At 53.1% G+C, this 18,793-nt stretch overlaps 6 protein-coding genes across 6 annotated transcripts; 1 reads left to right on the top strand and 5 right to left on the bottom strand.

Annotated features, from left to right (window-relative positions):
• Positions 1–4,432: 4,432 nt before the first annotated feature.
• LMH87_004972 (uncharacterized protein) lies at positions 4,433–5,879 on the top strand (the record flags this gene model as incomplete). The annotated part of the gene is made up of 4 exons (XM_056202606.1): positions 4,433–5,533; positions 5,587–5,603; positions 5,773–5,812; positions 5,868–5,879. The coding sequence occupies 4 exons, from the start codon at positions 4,433–4,435 to the stop codon at positions 5,877–5,879; spliced, it is 1,170 nt and encodes a 389-aa protein (XP_056058145.1).
• Positions 5,880–6,481: 602 nt separating this feature from the next.
• Positions 6,482–7,127, bottom strand: LMH87_004971 (uncharacterized protein; the record flags this gene model as incomplete). The annotated part of the gene is made up of 2 exons (XM_056202605.1): positions 6,482–6,807; positions 6,863–7,127. The coding sequence occupies 2 exons, from the start codon at positions 7,125–7,127 to the stop codon at positions 6,482–6,484; spliced, it is 591 nt and encodes a 196-aa protein (XP_056058144.1).
• A 1,025-nt stretch (positions 7,128–8,152) lies between these two features.
• Positions 8,153–9,394, bottom strand: LMH87_004970 (uncharacterized protein; the record flags this gene model as incomplete). Its single annotated transcript, XM_056202604.1, has 1 exon — positions 8,153–9,394. One exon carries the CDS (start codon positions 9,392–9,394, stop codon positions 8,153–8,155), a length of 1,242 nt encoding a protein of 413 aa, XP_056058143.1.
• Positions 9,395–9,492: 98 nt separating this feature from the next.
• On the bottom strand, positions 9,493–10,023 carry LMH87_004969 (uncharacterized protein; the record flags this gene model as incomplete). Its single annotated transcript, XM_056202603.1, has 1 exon — positions 9,493–10,023. The coding sequence occupies one exon, from the start codon at positions 10,021–10,023 to the stop codon at positions 9,493–9,495; it is 531 nt and encodes a 176-aa protein (XP_056058142.1).
• A 2,960-nt stretch (positions 10,024–12,983) lies between these two features.
• On the bottom strand, positions 12,984–15,158 carry LMH87_004968 (uncharacterized protein; the record flags this gene model as incomplete). Its single annotated transcript, XM_056202602.1, has 1 exon — positions 12,984–15,158. One exon carries the CDS (start codon positions 15,156–15,158, stop codon positions 12,984–12,986), a length of 2,175 nt encoding a protein of 724 aa, XP_056058141.1.
• Positions 15,159–15,963: 805 nt separating this feature from the next.
• Positions 15,964–16,934, bottom strand: LMH87_004967 (uncharacterized protein; the record flags this gene model as incomplete). Its single annotated transcript, XM_056202601.1, has 6 exons — positions 15,964–15,987; positions 16,108–16,256; positions 16,319–16,406; positions 16,469–16,596; positions 16,647–16,736; positions 16,790–16,934. 6 exons carry the CDS (start codon positions 16,932–16,934, stop codon positions 15,964–15,966), a joined length of 624 nt encoding a protein of 207 aa, XP_056058140.1.
• Between the last annotated feature and the right edge of the window lie 1,859 nt (positions 16,935–18,793).

The following is an 18,793-nucleotide window of genomic DNA, read 5'->3' as shown; positions in this document are numbered from 1 at the left end:
CGGGGCAGTTGCGGCGTGGTGCGGTTTGGCTGACAGCGCCACGGAGAGCGAGGCTGGGCGGGTCTGTTTAGGTATCTAGGTGCGTATCTACCTACCATGACCTAGCGGGCCTAGCACTAGGTAGTACCTCTGGTAAGGAGGCGTGGGAAGTTAAGTTAACTAGTGGAATCATTAGCGCGCTATAATAGTCCCCGTGGGCCCTGAACCATGACTGTCGTGACTGTCAACCAGCAAGTCTGTAAAGTGCGTGCTGGCTCTTGGGGTGACAATAAAGTAAACAACGCTAGTAAAAAAAGGCAGACACTTTTTACATAGTAAATTGCCGAAATTGAGCCACTGGCGGTACGCCTCAACACTGTCTACAAATTACTTCACAAGCTGGACAGCTGAACATCTACGACTTCGTGTACTGTGGTAAGGTGGCCACTGTCATAGACACCCGTCTATTCATTGCCATCCAATAGATGCCCAAAAATACCAAATACCGAGGCCGCAAGCCTCATTCATGCCATACATTGGAAGATATACTTGGGTGTTCTGCCAGGATTAGCTATTTGGCAGAAGGTACTTACAGCGACTTATAAGGGCCAGCTAAATCGAGTTACCGCCAATACAGCACTCTACCACGTTATGCCACAAACTCAACTCGTGGGGGTTTCCAAGCCTAAAACTGCGGAAATCCTGGAAAGTCTGATAGGAACCCAATTGAAAACACGGTAATGGCTTGAGTATGAAATAGTGATTAATTGAGGTGAAGTCCCACAGTTCTTCTACTTTCATCCAACGTGCTCGGCCTGTAGACTGCCGCCCTTACCCGTCAGCGGGTAGGTGAATGCGATTGCGCCGTCATCAAGCGAACCTAAACGTACCTTTGATCGGCTGACTATGCAAGCTGCGCTGCTTCCTCAAGTGCAAGGTGTAACGCTATTTTTTGACAACTCGCATTAATTCAAACCATGCCTGGTTGCCGCTCACGCAAACTAATGTACGAGCTGAAGTGTGGCACATTCGCAGGATATCTGAACTTGACTATCGCTTCCTGGGTTATCTGGTGGCAGCACGTTTGCAAGTATATCATAGTTAATTCTGTAGGCTTTATAATAACTAAGCAATATTTATATTACGAGTCAATATCAAAGTGCGATCGGGTGCCTCATCTCGCGGTTAGCTCTGTTGAATCAATCACTCCTCGACAGAGTTACACATGCCTTTGTGCGAAGCCCCAGTCCGCGTGGTGCGCGTGTCACAACTAATCACGCAAGCCACCGTCACTGGGTTGCCAAGGCCAAAGTCCCAGCCAGTTTCGATTGGGTTGTGCTCTTCACCATCGTTGGTCAAGGTGCGAGTAAGGTTCGCTCTAATCTCTGTTCACTCAATGACTGGGAGAGATTCGTCCTGCCTGTCAATATGATAAAGATCGATAATGTCTTGTAGGTTGCGCTCCTCAAGGATGCGACGGAGTTCTTTCACAAGTTCCTTGATGGACCTACAGTGGGCCGCAAGGTGAACTTATAGGGCGCGACACTCGACAGCCAACGCTCAGGGTAGAAGGCAGGAACCTCTTTAGCAGACTCGGGTTGCGAATGATTGCCGTTCGCAAGCATGATTTCGCCCTCTGTAAGCTGACAGTGGGCATGGACAAGGCAAAGGCCGAACGAATGCTTATATTGAGCAAGGAGGTCCGCTATGATTCGAAATGTTGCTGCTCGTTCATTAAAGCCTTCATCAGCATCAACCAAGCTTGGAAGTGCGTTGTAGATGGTGGCGACCTCAGCCATGGTGAGTCTTGTTTGAAGAAATGCTATGCAAATTACATAAGCATCAGTTGGAGATCGAAGTACAGGTGCAACGCATTGGCGAATGCTAGCTATTTATGTAAAAATCGTCTGTCCTATGCGAGAATGCGACATACGCCCGACTCCTCGGTGGCACTCTGACAATGATGTGTGACTTGCCGTCTGCCTTTGCGACCTACTTGCAACCCAATATATGCAAAAATGTGGGGTCACGGAGCAAAACGATTGGAACTGATGTGTGAGAGTATACTTGTCATTGGATGCAAACAAAAGTCATGCATGCAAGTCTTGCAGCTCCCGACGCAGGCTACTTAGTAGATGGCGTAAGGTGTGCATCCTACCACTGGTGCGTACGGGGCCAAGGAAATTCGGCTTCATTGCAATCCAAATAAAAAACTCAAGCAAAGAAGTAATCTCTTTTACGTCATCCACGTATTGGGTCTGGGGAAGAATGACGAGCAACGCTTGGCGCAAACCGAAGCCAGCCAGCCAGACGTGACTTATGTTTTATATGACATATTGATTTGAGTGGCTTATATAGCTTAGAGCTGAATAAAGTTTCTAATTCCGGGCTTTACACTACAATATTGTTCACCATGAGCCGCAATTCAGATATCGACGGGTGGTCCTGAGGCTTCTCTCTCTGGCATGCATCCACAATGCCTTGCAGTGGCGCTGGCACAGGCCGTTCGATGAAAGGTGTGATTGGGTTGTTCCCATACACCATGTTCCTGATACAGTTTCCCACGTCGTAGATGTCAGATTGCGCTGTCCAGCCAGAGTCTTCAAGTCCACCATCAGAAGAGACTTCGGGCGCTTGACGCTTCCCCCAACACTTTCTAAGTCGCGCAAAATGAGGCGGCTGGCATCGGCCGAAAACAGGAGATTATCGGCGTGCAAGTCCTTATGGAGAATGCCAAAGGAATGAAGGCACTCGAGACCATCCAGTAGTTGCAGGATCCAAGTCTTGTAAATGGGAAGAGATGAATAAAGGGCTAGGGTAGCTTGGGAAGGGCGAAGCTTTTCAAAGACGAGCTCCCCGTTGGAGGACCTCCCGAAAAGTTGGATGATATTTCGGGACGCCGAGTGGCCGGGAACAGCTCCATTCTGACACTTTTTCAGGTTCTGGATCTCGCTGTTGTACTTTGGCTTCTTGAGGAAATGTTTTGCAGCATCCACCTGCACCAACGGCAGTGATGCCATGACCTCGCTCACATTCTCGAAATCGTCACCCACAAAGTCTGGGTGTGGGAGACAGTGGTCCAACTCCCGGATATCGTTGTCATCAACTTCAAAGTGGCCGGGCTTTTCTGGCAGCTGCTGGCGGAGTCGTAGTATATCACCAGACAGGGTGCCGGGTACGTCGAATATGCGAACGCACTGACCGCGCGCAGAGTCACCGTCCTCAAACCAATATGTCATATATGGTTTTTCCCCATGATGGACGTCCAAGTCGATGTTCGGTCGGCCGCCGGGGGGGTAAAGGTTTGTGCGCAAACGCCGCTCTTCGTACTCGGCCCTTGAGCGAAGGACCTCGTTCTGGAAACCGTCGGTTTCGGGCTTCACACTTATGGCAAGCTACGGGAGAGATTCTCTGCGGAGTCGATGCTCTGTGGATGTATGTTAGGGGAGCTAGATTTGGGCAAAAAGAAGCCGGCAACGGTGGCTGGCTTTCATGTACGGAGTGAAAGGGCCGTATGGCTGCCTGAAAGGCTGCTGACTGCAGTGCTGGCGAGACATAACGCAGCGACCCATTCTTAGACGGGATGTAGTAGCCGTAACCTGTAAATAGGACTGCCATTCATATTGATGCCAGCTGCTCAAAGATGGTAGGCATTCAATATTAGGGAAATATGTGGAATCGGCGAACAATTAATTGTGGTCTTCAGCGTTATCAATATAGAGGCGCTAAGAACGACCTCCACTGGCGTAGACAGAGTTTCATAGCAACAAGCAGGAATATGGAAAGGTTGAGGGACAAAATCAACGAGAAAATGAGAATGATAATATACAAAAAGGTGGATCATGTCATGATCAACCATTTCTAGAAACCCCTCGCATCTACGGCGTCTTGCCGCCTTTTGTGCAAATTTCACACGACTGATCGACGGCTCCCTGTTTTAGCGCGGGTCGTAGGGAGTCGAGCGCCGTCGCGCGAGTACCTCGTGTTGGCTCTTAGCTTGGCAGAATCGAAAGGTACCCCTGGACAGCGCGCTACAGACGCCCTAGGCCAAATCTGGCACGGCCCTACTCGTTCCCTTTAGCTGGCCTCTAAATCTCTCTGCTAGGGTGCATCCCTTTATCTCCAGTCCAAGAAACACCAAAGCCTCGCTGCGCGAAAAAGGTCCCTCGCCGTTGGCTCTTCCTCCCCCAATTTGGTACTGCCACTCTTCCAATTTTTTTTTAACCCGTGACGGCTGACGGGTATTTCCCCCGGTGCCGCGTCTATTGACAAATTGCGACGACACGACACCCAGCCCCATGTGTGTCTCGACAGTGTCCTTTTCAGTCTAATTTCTTGTGGCTCTGCTTCACCCCTCGTCTCTCCTTAACGAACGCGCTGCTCGTCGCGACTCGACGCCAACAACTACTACCTTTCTTTCTCCTCTCTCTTCTATCACCATCTCGCTGCGGCCATGGCTCGAGCCATGGGGTCAGTCCGCCTAAAGAAGGCCAACCCCTCGACCCTGGTCCTCGGCGCGGTGCTGTGCATCTTCATCATCATCTTCTTAATCTCGCCGTCGGGCTCCTCCGTCTCCAGCCGCCTCGCCGATGTCACGGCCAACCACCACCTCTCGCCGCCGACTTCGCCGTACCGAAAATCGAGCCTCAAGGGCGGCAAGTCGAGCCCGCCGCCCGTGTCCCGCTACGACCTCAACAAGGTTACCGTCACGCCCCAGCCGATGCGCAACAAGGAGCACATCCTCGTGCTGACGCCCATGTCGCGCTTCTACCAGGGCTACTGGGATAACCTGATGAAGCTCAACTACCCGCACGAGCTCATCACGCTCGGCTTCATCCTGCCCAAGGACAGGGAGGGCAACGAGGCCACGGCCGCGCTGCAGAAGCAAATACAAAGGACGCAGAAGCGCGGCCCGGAGAAGGACCGCTTCAAGAGCATCATCATCCTCCGCCAGGACTTTGACCCCGCCATCGCGTCCCAGGACGAGAGCGAGCGCCACAAAATGTCCAACCAAAAGGCCCGCCGCGAGGTCATGTCCAAGGCCCGCAACTCGCTGCTCTTCACGACGCTCGGCCCTAAGACGTCGTGGGTGCTGTGGCTTGACGCCGACATTGTCGAGAGTCCGCCCAGCCTCATCCAGGACCTCGCCGCATTTGACAAGGACCTCATCAGCGCCAACTGCTGGCAGAAGTACTACGACGAGGACCTCAAGAAGATGTCGGAGCGCCCGTACGACTACAACAACTGGCAGGACAGCGAGAACGCGCAGGAGCTCGCCAAGAAGATGGGGCCCGACGACATCCTGCTCGAGGGCTACGCCGAGATGCCCACCTATCGCACGCTCATGGCCAAGATGTACGACCCCACCGGCGACATTAACGAAGCGATGCCGCTGGACGGCGTCGGCGGCACCGCGCTGCTGGTCAAGGCCGAGGTGCACCGCGACGGCGCCATGTTTCCGCCCTTTTCCTTTTACCACCTGATTGAAACAGAGGGCTTTGCCAAGATGGCGAAGCGTCTTGGAAAGCAACCGTGGGGTCTGCCCAACTACAAGGTTTGTGCTCGCCCCAATTCTTAAGTATCAGTATATACTGACATCGTCGCCAGGTCTTCCATTATAACGAGTAAACACATTTTTCGGCGTAATGAATAGGAGGTTCGTTGGCGATGCATGATTTCGGGGTTTCGCATCTCTGCAGGTCTCGCTGTCGGCCTGGTGGGCCGTCCCATGCACGGGGCTCTGGGCCAGCGTCGCTACTGCGCAGAGTTGGACACATTGGCGTTTTAAACCAGCATTGATCTCGCCCGCTCAGTCTTGGGGGAAGAAGGACGGGTTCGTGCACCTCGACATCTTTTTCCAAGCAATTGTTTATTTATTATCGAAACAGGAAGGACGATGAAAAAGGGGTGTATCAAGATGAGACAAGAGAATGTGGGATATTCAAGTCCATTTCCTATTCTGTTCTTTTGCCCGCATTCTTTTCATCTTGATTATTTTGCGTGATTATGTTTCTTCTATTTGTCCTTTTTTCGGGGTTTTCAACTTGCTTGTCCGAAAACTTGCATGTTTCTTTGTACACTATATATCTTTGTTTTTGTCATGACGGCGGCCGTTTTTATTACCTAGGCAGCTGATACGAGGAAGGAGTAAGGTTGGAATAGACAATTGAAACAATAGAACTGTGACCTGCGTGATGTGTTGGCGAGCGTACTGAGTGACGTGTGCTCTTAGATCTTAGATGAACACAGTGCAGATGTAGCCGCAAGCTGATCAGAATATGGTTCTCAACGGTTGCAAAAGCGGCGTAGACTTTGATTCTTTTAATTATTGATTCAAGAAAATAATCAATCTGGTTATATCCCAATCTCGGTATTCTATTACCGATATACTTTCAGATCCATCGCTTGATACACATGACATGAAGAAAAATGAAGAGAACATGACAACAAGAGCTCCAGGAACTTTACAAAGTCCCCAAAGTCCCCTTTCTCGGTCTGTTTACTACGCTCCCTCGTAGCGTCCCTTGTCCTCCGAGCACCACAGCTCGACCAGCTTCCGCGTGCCAACCACGTCGCCGCCGCGCAGCAGCGCCGCGACATCAACGTTCAGCGGCGAGTCCGTCTCCGGGCAGCTGAGAAGCATGCGGACAGCGCGCACGCACTCGAGCACGCTGTACGTGGGTGTCCAGGCGTCCTTGAGGAGGTCGAGGCAGATCTCGCCGTTTTGCAGCGCAATGTTGGGGTGCACGATCTGGGTCGCGAAGCGCATCTTAGGGGGCTTGAGGGGGTACTCGTCGGGTATGTCGATGGCGAGGAGCCAGCGGCCGCCTGCACAGAGTTCAAGTCAGTGGGTTATTCGTGGGAAAGAGAGGAGAAGGCATACCGTCGTAGCCGTGCCCAACACCGCGCCCGTTGATGACGGCTTCCCACTGCATCAGGTTCTCGTCGCTCACAGGGCCGAGGCGCTCGATGCCGCGCTCCTCGGGCTGCTCGGCGCGCCACGTCTCGAGCTCCTTGAGGAGCCGCCGGGCGCCGGTGCGGCCGCCACCGCTCGAAGAGGACGAGTCTTTCTTTTTGGAGGTGGAGCTTGACTTGGAGACGTTTGAGGACGTGGCCGACTTATCCTTGCGCGATGAGGAGGACGGCATTGTGTTTGCGGGCGGAAGGGGGGGGAGGCAAATGAGGTTGTGGTCGGGCAGCTGTTCGGTAGCTGGGTCGGGTCGCGAGCCTGTCGCGAAAGAGGAAACGTGCTCAGAGTACCAGAATATCGCAGTGATCGGTGGAGAGAATTGCGCAGAGGATGGTGTGGCAGCAGGCAAAAGACAAAAGTGCTGTTGAGATTGGAGATGGTGATGGTAAAAGTGAAGGAGCGCCACAGACGCGGAGGCGAGCGTGACGACAAGCTCTCGGCGGTCTACAGGGGTGCTGTGTTGGTGGGCGGATGGCGGGCCGAGGTCTGCTTGTGCGGGCCGGGTGGGCTTGAACAACGACCCAAGCCACCCGTGACAACAAGCTTCACAATGTGACGTGGAGAGACATTTTTACATATCGGAGGCAATTTCATATAAATTACACAGAGATCTGATAATTTTTTTTTTCCTGCAGAAATTTCTCTCAAAGAAAACGTGCAATAACGGGCGTGGTTAGCTTGGTGTTTCTACTACGCAAAACAGGTCAAGCTCAGTTGCAGCGTTTATAACCACAAGCGAAAGGAGCAGTCCTCACTTTCCTGAAGTAGACTATTGATACCAATTAAATGGTAGAAATATAGTTCTTATTATTCATAAATACTTATTTAATGATAAAGAAGCGATAGTAATACTATACTAATGTATCTAATGACTTGTAGCCAGAAGCCATAGATGACGAGGTTATTGACTTGCGCGCCGTGCCCATCATAAACAAGTCCGCCTCCATATGTGAGGATGTACGTAGAGGTCGGCTGAGCAGAGGTTAAAAGACGAGATAGCGAGACAGAGGAACGGAAACCGCAAAGAGCAGGTCTTTATTAAAGTGACAGGCTGGATTACTGCCACTCGCAGAAGATTGGTATCAAGGAATACGAAGTAATAATAAAGAAAAAAAATGCAAATCCCAAAAACAGCCTTTTAAACATCCTTTTCTAACCCCCATTCCCAGTTGCTTTTCTTTTCCAAGCTCCCATGGCAAACTTCTACCTCTTCTTCTTCTTTCCGTTCGGCGCGGGTTTTCTCTTTGTGGGTGAAGATGACTTCTTCTTTGCTGGTGGTGGTGGTGGTAATGCTGGTTCTGGTTCTACCTCAACGACGATCTCTCTGCTTCTCCTCCCCCGCACAGATGAATGCTGCTGCTCCCTAATTTGCGCTCCGTTGCCGAGCTCATCGCTAGCCGTGTCCTCCTCGCTCGTCTCGCTGTCAGGCACCCTGCTCAGGCTGGGGCGTGCCGACCCGTGGCGGCTCCTCGTCACGGGTGACGAGGTGCCGTGGCCGCGCGACGATTGCTTGTAGGCCACTTCAGAGCGGCTGCCTTTGGAGGAAGACGGGTAGGCAGCCCGCGGTCCATCGGTTTGGTATTGAAACGGGTCAAGCGACGTGTTCGCATTCCAGGCCTCTTCGTGGGGCATGCCGCGGGAGCGAGGGCGCGTCACAGAGTCGGAAGCATGTCTGTGACTGGACGAGGAAGCGTGCTGTTGAAAAGAAACCGGAGGCGAGTTGCCGTTGGTGTCGCGAGCACGACTGCTGCCGGGACGTTGCAGGTGAGATGAGCTACGTGACCGCGACCCCGAGGGCGGCGGAAAGTATCCCATGGGCGGATACACCTGATGGTCCGAAGAGTCGCCCACGGAAGAGCGCGCTGGCAACGAGTCCTTGCGTGGCGGGTGGTTGCTACCGCTGCGCTTCTTTCTCGAGACTGGCTCGAACTGAGACAGAGGCACAGCAACGCGCTGCTCCTTGCGTTTCTTTTTTCGATCGCTTCCACTGGATCCGGACGCGCGCGCGGCACGCTCCCTTTCGGCCCGTTCTGCCTCCTCCTGCATGCGCTTGCGTCGACGCTCGAGCGCAGCGAGTTCCTCCTTGTTGAGCTTGACATCGGTACGGCCCTGAGCCTGGGCACGGTTGATGCGCTTGAGGGCCGACTGAACGAGCGCCTCTTCCTTGGCGCTGAGGGACTGCTGGGAACTTCCGCTGTAACTGCCCTCGGTCTCATCTTCATCTTCGCTTTCACTGTTGTCGGACGTCTGCTCCGAGTCGTCGTCCGAATCCTGATAGCGAGGCCCGCGGCGGACGACGCCGGCGGAGCGGTCGCCCAGGTCGGTGCCCGTGAATTGCAAAGAATCGCTGACGAAGCGGGTTTGGCGGCGCGCAGACAAACCCACTCCATGGCCATCACTCTCGTCATCGTCCGAGTTGACCTCCTCCACCCTAGAACCAAACATTAAATCGTACAGACCAGCATCGCCGTCCGTCTTCCTCCGCCCGCGCCTCGATGGTCTTCCCCATTGGGGCGCAAATTTGGGAGCTTGCGGCCGACCACCTAGACCGCCTCCCCGGAAAAAGCCTCATCGATAGGCTTGTCCATGAAAGAAGCGTGGCCGAGGATGGCCACGCCAGAAGCGCCAATGAGCCACATAAGAGTCGAGAATGGCGAGGCAATCAGACCCAGAGGGATGGCGACGATGAGCAGACCCGTGTAGAGCTGCGAAGATGTGGCACGGAAGTTGCCGATTTCGAGATCGCGGCCGTCGAGGCGTCCAATGATGAACATGCCGCAGACGACGAGGATGATGTCGAAGAGGAGGAGCCAGTTGGTCAGTAGCGCATAGATGCTCAGCATGGCAAAGACGACGGCATAGTTGGAAGAGTAGTGGCTGAGGTTGTAGTTGACGCGGGACTGGGCCTCGCCAAAGTTGGCGGGCTTGGAGAGGCGCTTGAAATCGAGGAACTCGGAGATGGGCTTGAGGTTCGAGAAGCGGCCGGAGAGGGGGCCGGCGCGGAGGCCCTGGAAGCGGTCGCCAAAGTTGAGGCGGGACGTCAAGGCGTCGAGGGGAATCTGAATGCGAGACATGATGAAGCGCGGTCGGGGTGCAGCGTAAAGGCTCAAAGATGTTGACAGGTGCTAACAAGAAAGACTGCAAGAGAGCAGATTAGCCATTGCGTCCAAGGAGTCGTGGCCAAAGAGCCATAAAGTGCCCGCTCGGCCTTGCGATTAGGCAGAGGGTCGTGGGCTCTTAAGGGAGCGACAAAGGATAGGGGCTGTGGGAGCTGGGGAATGAAGCCGCCTTTAATGCTACCAAAGCAGGTCGAGTGACTTGACCCCAGAGCAGTCGGACCTTGGTTCGCTCCATGACCTTGGTCTGGCAGCAAAAGCAACCCAAAGTGCGCCACCAGAAGGGCGTCCAGCCTATCGGGAAGCGCGAGGGAGGGATGGATGATGCAGCACACCAGCTCCCACAGAGGGGTAAAGGGGGGCTCTCTGCCTGAACCAGACATATATTCACATACCTGCAGATGGTGGGTTGCGTAAGGGAAGCAAAAGAATGCAATGCGTCGCAGATGGGGGCTGGTTTTTTAGGAGACAGGAATGCGGCGTTTGGTAGGCAAGACGAAAAGATGGAAAATTGGCCGGAGATTTGGGTAGCTTTGTTTCGTTTCTTTTTCGTATCGATTAGATTAGACGACCCTGCAAACGGGAGATTTGACTGTGCAGGGATAAATATTCCTTTTTGTTCGCTTTCCAAAGCTCGACTTTTTTTGGGGTCCTTGTCAGGGGAAGGTGTCGACAAGGTTCGGTGGCTGGCGTCGGTCAAGCCAGACCTGGCGAACCCACAGCGGGAATGATGTCGCGGCAGTGGGCTGCAGTGGGTTTCAGCAGGCTATGCCCGCTGTAAGTTTCCGGTGAGCACACTAAAATCCAGCTGCGTGGCCGGATCCTTAGTCAGCTGGCGTGCAACAAGCGAATGAAGGTCGCTGCGATATTTCCAGAGAAACACGGCGAATAAGGCCGAGTCTCGCTCGTCGACGAGGCTGGTGTCGGAGACGACACACAGGATTTGCGTCGTCTCGAATGCCTGGCGCTGGCTGCCGTCACAAGCAGGCCCAGGCTACCGAGGGCTGTCGCAGTTGTCCTCTGCCCTGTACGGTACGTACCGTGATGGGCTTGTCGTGTCTGTCCTCGCCAACTCTGCTCTTCTTCCCCCCTTCCACCAACAAATGGGAAGAAAAAAAGATAGAGGAGTGGGATGAGGAAGGAAAGAATCCAAACAGGAACAAGAAAAAAAAACTGCGAGACGAGATATTATGTTTCCCCCGGTACGGCTAATCCGGGGCCAACTCAGCTTAGCTTACGATATACCATGCGCCGACTGGATCGGACAGGATTTTTTTTTTCCTAACCCACCGGAGCTGGCGCCATGTGTCTACCCAGTTTATGTTACCGGAGCAAGCAGAAAGAGTTACATGTGAGCATGGGGCTCTTGCCGGGCATCAACGCTGCGCCGAACAAGTCACCGCCCTTTGCGCCCAAGTACCGCGATGCAAGCTACAGTTATAGTGGAGTCTTGCTGGATGCTGGACAAGAAACATGGCTGGGAAATCCGCAACAAGTCGTTGCTTGACGCGAGAAGTTGTGCTGCAAAAATAGTTGTCTTCGGTACGGAAGACATTACTTCGTATGGGCTCCCGAGACATCTATCGATAATTCTTGGCGCTCGGATCACGTCGTACACGAAAGAAATCTCGCTGTCAAAAGGGCGTCTTGGACAATGCATCACGCATTCCTACCCAAAGCCGACTCCGCTAAAAAAGCCCCAGATGCCGCAAAACCCCACCCTTGCAACGGGCCGCCGCATCATCACTTTTCCTTCGTGCCAGCACTTACTTTCCACAAGCAACATGTGCTCTCTCCCCCGAAACTGGGCTCGTGTGCATTGCATTAGGCGTCGATCCAATCATGGCCTGGTAAAGCATTGATAGGAAAAAGCTATGCCTTGGCTCGCGCATTGTCCGAGCTGAGTTTGACGCTGCTTTGTCCAATAGTCGGTCAGCACTTACTATCAAACGACACAGACACACAATCAAGGTATGTGTGTGTGTGCTAAAGAAACGGCGCTACTGGTGCATGTTTCTGCCTCCGGCTACTTGTCCTCAAGAAAACCCCCCAGGATTTGGAGGATGAAACACGTCCCCGACGACATGTCAGATTTCGCTAGCTGACATCTGTTATCTGGCAGTCTGGTTACCCACAGCCTTTGCTAAATAATGCCATTATAAAGTCGGATTATATATTTATAATTTTCCTTTCAATTTGATACTTGAAACTACATTTAACACTAATTTATTCTCTTCATTTCGGAAGAGCAGAGAGCATGCGATTCGACCGGCTCGAGTGAAAGATATATGTCGGAATCGACGTCTACCTAGCCCCCATCGTCGGCCTCGACTGCGGACGCTTGTTCACCGCAGACATCCGGACAGCCTTGTTGGCATGTGTACGGGTGTATTCGTTCGACTGTAAAGGCCGCTTCACGGCGCTGGCCGACTTTTCTCCTGTCCTGGCCGAGATTCCACAGTATCTGGGCTGCAAGTGGCCAGTTTGGCAGTACGCAAGGCATCTGCATGAGCCGCATCACTAACAGAGCCGTCGCCGAAGAGTAGTTCAACAATTTTGTGTCCCGGGAATAAATGTGCTGGGTGTATTTAACACTTAGATGCAGAAAAACAGGAGAGACTTTGTTCCGTCGCTGTGGAATGTTCTACAATCTCTTATTAGAGGCGCGGCTGAAAAGGCCCAACGACACAAATGTGACTGCGCTACCTGGCGGAAGTAGAACGGCAATGTACTCATTACTAACGTTCTTTCCGTGTAGTTGTCATATTATCTATAAGAACACATGTGCAGATTTAATATACATACATGATATAAAACCGCCATATACAGAGGGTATATGCAAAAGAAAAAACACAAACCAGAGAACACAATATACCGGCAATGTTCTCGACTACATTCGCAGGGGAGAGAGAAAGGCCCTAAATCTCGTAAAAGTAATCCTCGTCCAAGCCGTCCCGGCTCGGCACCACGCCCGTCCCCGGCGGCGGCCCCTCCAGCGCGCCGTCCATGCGCACATTCAGCAGCCGAATCTTGAGCCCATAGTCGCTCACCAGATTCACCAGCTTGCTCGTCTCGGCCGTGATGGGCGTCTGGTTCAGCAGCATCAGCAGCCCGTCCAGCCACTCCGATGCCAGGCTGTGGTTGACGGGCCACAGCTCCAAAATCGGGTACTCGCTGCTGTCACCGCCCCGCACGGCGTCTGCCGCGTGCACGTAGCTGTAGATGGTAATCTTGGTAGTCGTGAGCGTCTTGCGCGAGGCTGCGGCCGCCGGCGGGACTGGGGCCTGCGGGCTCTGCAGCGTCGAGCTGCTGCTTTGACTGGCCTGGTCGTTGTTGGCGGACACGTTGGACACAACCGAACTGATAGTGTTGAGGTCAATCTTTTCGGTCAGGCTGTTCAGACCCGGATCCTGTGGCGTCTGCTTGTCAAAGTCGGCGTAATGCAGGTAGCGGCGATTGTGTGACAGCTTGGCGAACCGCCACTGCTGCTCTTTACTGCTGCTGTCGCCCGTTTTGTTCCCTCCGTGATCGGCGCCACTGGGCGCTGACGGATGCATCGACCACGAGCCCTGCAGCAGACATCGCACACGCTGCTCCTTGACAAACTGCAGGGCCTCTTGCCGCAGAGTCTCGCTAACCTGGTACAGATGCTCCCCCCAGGTATCGTCAAAGGAGCGCTCCAGCAGCTCCATCTGCAGCTCGCGCAGGCGTGCGACGTCAAACTCGGCTATGTCGTCCTCAACCTCGAGCACGTCTCGTGTACGTGATGACTGTCCGACAACGTGTTCCACGAGGATGCGCACCAACTCGCCGACCTTTTCAAAGTCGTCCATCTCGGCGCCGGTGCTCTTCCAGATGCGAAAAAAGGCTTGCAGCGCGGACGTGTGCAGCCGAGACCACTGCAGCAGCAGCGGGCAAAACAGCTGGTCGTAGTTTTTGCCCTCTAGATTTTGGTATCCCTTGGTGTCTTCCACGTCCGTCTTGTCCACCTCAAAATGATCGTATAATATCATGGTGACAGTCGTGCTCGCGTGCGCAATCGGGCATCGCTCCCGCGGAGGCTTGACGGCCTGCTCCAGCAGGGTCTTCTGATAGCTGTCTTCAAATTTGCGCACATAGTCGTTCAGGTCCATCATCCCCAGACAACCGCTCGTTTCAAATTCTTGTACCGGGCTCTCTGTTTCGAAGCCCAATCGACGCCACTTGTCGGGGTTGTGTCGTTTGCCATCCTTCTTCGTTCCGTCCACTGAGTCGTCTCTCGAGTGCCCATTGACATCGGGGCTCTTTTCTGGGTTGCTGGCCAGGTGCAACGCCTTCAGGGCGCGTCTGTGTTCGGGCCTGTCCACGTCAACCGCCACCTCTCGCCACCGGCGCAGCAGCAGCTTGCTGAGAGCCTGAAACTCCAGAACGGGATGCGCAAGATCCTGCAGCGTTGAGCTCTGCATGATCTTGTAGACGGCCTTGACGAGACCTAGGTCGTGCAAGCGCTTGATGATCTTGGTCCATTCCTCACCAGTGCCTTCGAAAGTGCCTTCAGGCGTATTACTACTCGAAAGAGCGTCGCGGATCAGGGCATTGGTGAGCATGAGGGCGTTGGCGCAGAGGGCATGGTCGGCGCTCTGTAGCTGTTGGACGACGAGCTCGAAGAACTGCGGATATACAGCAATGGCGGGCCGCAAAGCGCGGAAGCCGAAACTGCTCGGGCTGCCGCGGGCCTCGTTGGCGGACTGGGAGTGGCTGACGAGCGCGACCAGTATCGACATGGCGCCTCGGAGGATGTTAACCAGCGGGTTGGTGACGATGAGCTCGACGATGCGCTCGACCAGGTCCCCCGCGCTGGGGCCCTCGAAAATGTCCCAGCCCATGTCAACCTCGAGGAGACGCGAGAGCGACTGCAGCGAGTAGGCCAGGGTGTTGCCGCCGGCCCCCATGATGAGGCGGCGCAGGATCACCAGGCCGCCCGAGGATATGAAGACGTCGGCAAACGCTGGGTCGTTGATGGAGGACTGCAGCTTGAATACGGCCATTTTGCGCGCGGCATCCTCATCGCTCGACAGGCGCGCCAGCAGCGCCGGGATGTCGGCCTGATCCATGGCGTTTGGCTACTCGTCTGTCGTGTATTGTCTGTTGTGTATCGTCCTGTCGGTATCGTGGGTGCGTGGTTCTCGGCCTGCGTTTGAGGATCGGCACTTGGGTTGTCGCTAAAAGGGGTGGATGCGCCACGGGTTATGGGGAGCTCAGCGTTATGACTGGTGGGCCATTTTCCAGTGCGCTTCCGCGCCGAAGCCAATGCGCAATTCCTGGCAAGTATGGCGGAGTGAAGATGGCGGTGCACGGAAGAGGTAGAGGAAACTCTGTGGATGTCGAGGAGGTTTAGTCTCGAGCTTGTGTTTCGTTCGCGTGCCGCACAGATGGTGGCTGCCAGTGAACTTTGGCGACGCCCGTTTGCGGATCACGGAAAATGGGTTCACGATCTACCTACGGGGCGTGGACTCCATTACACAAGCGAGTCTAAAAGCTTTGTCAAATCCCAACTGCGCCCTTTCGTTATTCAGATCCCATTGCACTCATCTTGACAGCTCCCCAGCAGGGGTCCAGCCAGCGCTAGCGGACCCCTAGTTTCTTACCCAGCAATAGCAAACGGCTGGAAGCAAAGACAGTTCCGGCTCTCACTTGAACAATCCTACTATCGCTTTTGGACTCGTCGCACTCCTGCTATGTTTCCCGATCCGGCAGGCTACAGGAGATTGACTCCATTACAGGGAAAAGTCTAAAAGACAATTGATTAAATCTTCAAATGTGCAATTTTGTCATCGAGTCACGGATCGCCGTGCCCTCATATCGACTGCCAGCTAGTTTGGGCTTGCTTTGCTTGCCAACAGGGGTCTAGCCGGCTTCCTAGCACCCGAGCCTGAGCTGGGCCTAGCCAGTCACAATACATCCCCCAATAATTAATACCTAAACTAAGTCCTTCTAATAGTTATAAAATTTATTTGAGGCCTTTTAATTACTCGACTGTTTATCTGAGGCACGATTGCTTACCAGGAATTCCTTCACAGTATTCCAGTCTCGGCATTGATGCACTGCACCAATTCCGCTAAACTCGTATTGTATGAAGTTCCTCTCAACATTCCATACAGGATGCCCATACTCGAAAGTTGTGTCCGCTGCGCATAGCACATCTTGTCGCACTTGAAAGCACCAGTCAGTCTCTAGCTCCAACACAACAGTGCTCCCGCTTGTAATGGCATACAATAGTTCAAACAGTGGTAGGCGTGACCACTAGCATATGCGGGTACCTCGCTCCGATCATATGACTTAATCATCTCTCGTATTGTCGCCTTTTGATCTGTTAGACCTTGGTCCAAGCAATCTACTTATACCTTGTTTATGGCAAACTTACTAGACAATGTAATTGGTGCACACTGGCCGTGGCATAAACCTCTGCCTTGTCCGGGTTTCCCTCGAAAGGAGCACTCTCAGGTAAAGCATACTTTCGTGGAAATGGGATTGGTACATAACCTTCGCCAACTGCGTCTGGTGAGTGGATAAAAAAGGACAACAATGACAAGCAAACATACTGGGCAAGAGGTTATTCCAAAGTACGTCGCCGACTTCGCCAGCGTCTTTCCAGTCCTTGTCATCCACAAAGACCCTTGTGTACTCGGGAACTGTGACGAAGATTTCAGTAACTGCCCGGTCTCGTCATTAGTTTGGTACCTACTCTCTGGCCAGAAACTCTGGCCAGGTAGTAGCTGTGGCCTAGTAGCGGTATCTCTCGGGTATCTCGACAGAAGCAGAACAGCGAGAAGAATTAAAGAAGAGGAAATAAACCCTAAAATGCCCCAGACGACATGCTTTTGAAGCATTCTCCGAACGAAAACAGCTCCATCAGTACGCTGGTCTGGGCCTGGCGTCGTATAGCTCAGAAAGGGTTTGTTCTCTTCACAATCCGGCTTAGGCATTTCTCAGTAGTCGTCTAGTGAGTTACCAGGGGCAAATGATCTGTCGACATGTGTGCAGACAGTATTCTAGTGTTCATAAAAGCCGGGGCTGCCAAGTATTAACATACATGCCGGGAATACCCAACGGAAATAGTTGTAAGCGGGACTCGAAGGCCACAGTGTCGGAAGATCGCCGAAGTAGCCATCCTAGGGCATCAGCGCCCGCTCATCGTGGCTGTAGCCGCCTCTGGAGTGCTACTTTTTATGGTATTGAAATTATGCAATTACTTGACTTGCTACTTGCGTAGCTGAGGATTTTTTGCGGCCAGTTTGGCCTTTTAAACGACTTTTATTTCTTTGCGCGTCTAACAGGCTTTCCACCTCATGGCACTGATCGGCGAAGCTACCTACCTTCCGAGGGCCCCCTACGACGCGTTTGATATACTGCTGCCCGTTTATCTCCAGAAAGCGACTTCCCACGATTCTCCTAGCCACAAGAAGGCTGCTCCTCGATTATCGTTTCTAGACGGCGTTCGCGGATATGCGTCCCTCACTGTCTTTGTTTCCCACTTCTTCGAGCCCTTTGAGCCCGCCAAGCGATTTGGATATGGTTTCGGAGAAACCAACAATAAATTTCTGCAGCTTCCAATCGTCCGGCTACTATATTCCGGTGTCCCAATGGTAGCGTTATTCTTCATCATATCCGGCTATGCCCTCTCCTACAAGCCTGTGCTTCTTATCCAACACGGGTCATCGTGCCAGTTGTCAGACATGCTAGCTTCGGCTATTTTCCGCAGAGGCATACGACTCTTCCTGCCGACGATTGTGTCGACGTTTCTGGTCATGCTTACCGTTCGATTACACCTTCAAGACTCTCTAGAGTACGGTACATTACCCGGTACAATTGAGCCGCGCCCTCGTCGTGTTGTGAGCGGCCGTGAACAGTTCACTGATTGGTCCCGATTTGTCGTCGCCGAACTAACGAACCCATGGGATTGGCGGGTTGATGACTACGCCTATGATTCTCATCTGTTGACGATCCCTATTGAGTTTCGGGCGTCTCTGATACTGTTCATGGTTTTAGTATGCACTGCAAGGACACGCCGCTTGTACCGCTTAGCTATCTCAACTTCACTGTGGGCTTATGTGAGGTGCTGTCGGCGAAGAGCTTCAGTCACTAGATGATCCTTGGGTTTTTAGAATGATGGTGGAATTATCGCTGCCTCCTCGCTACTCCCTCGTCGGCAGCCCGCAGCTATATAGTAGCTTCTTCGCACGTGATACCTCTGGTTGCCTATAACCTCCTACCAACCAACGTGCCCTGCGGGTGCCCTGACAGCTTACTGCATGTGGTATGGCATGTGGCATGTTGCCCTCTTTATCTGTGGTATGTCTTTTGCCGATCTTGCGGTTAGGGCAGGGTCGCCTATAGTACCTTCTAATTGCTACTGGCGCTTTCTTATTAGTTTCGTTCCTCTTGTCCTGGGATTAATTCTGCTCTCGTTTCCTATTCGAAATGGTGAGAAGACTTCAGGTTATGTCTGGCTGTCGCGGCTGTCACTCAATTACAGTACCTGGCATGCTCTTGGAGCCGTGCTAGTGCTCTGGGCGCTACAAAACTCTCTCGTTTTACAGAGAGCCTTTGTTACCTCATTCGCGGAATATCTTGGTAAAGTCAATTTCGCCCTGTACCTTGTCCACGGCCCAGCTTGCATAGTGTCGGGTATGGCATTGCTTCCTACATCTGTGGCCTTGGTGAGGAAGTAGCGTTACCCTACCACGTC

The sequence above is a fragment of the Akanthomyces muscarius genome, chromosome 1 (genome assembly GCF_028009165.1).
Source record: "Akanthomyces muscarius strain Ve6 chromosome 1, whole genome shotgun sequence".
Taxonomy (NCBI): domain Eukaryota; kingdom Fungi; phylum Ascomycota; class Sordariomycetes; order Hypocreales; family Cordycipitaceae; genus Akanthomyces; species Akanthomyces muscarius.
Note: the sequence above shows the minus strand (reverse complement) of the source record. Positions and strands in the feature narration are given on the sequence as shown.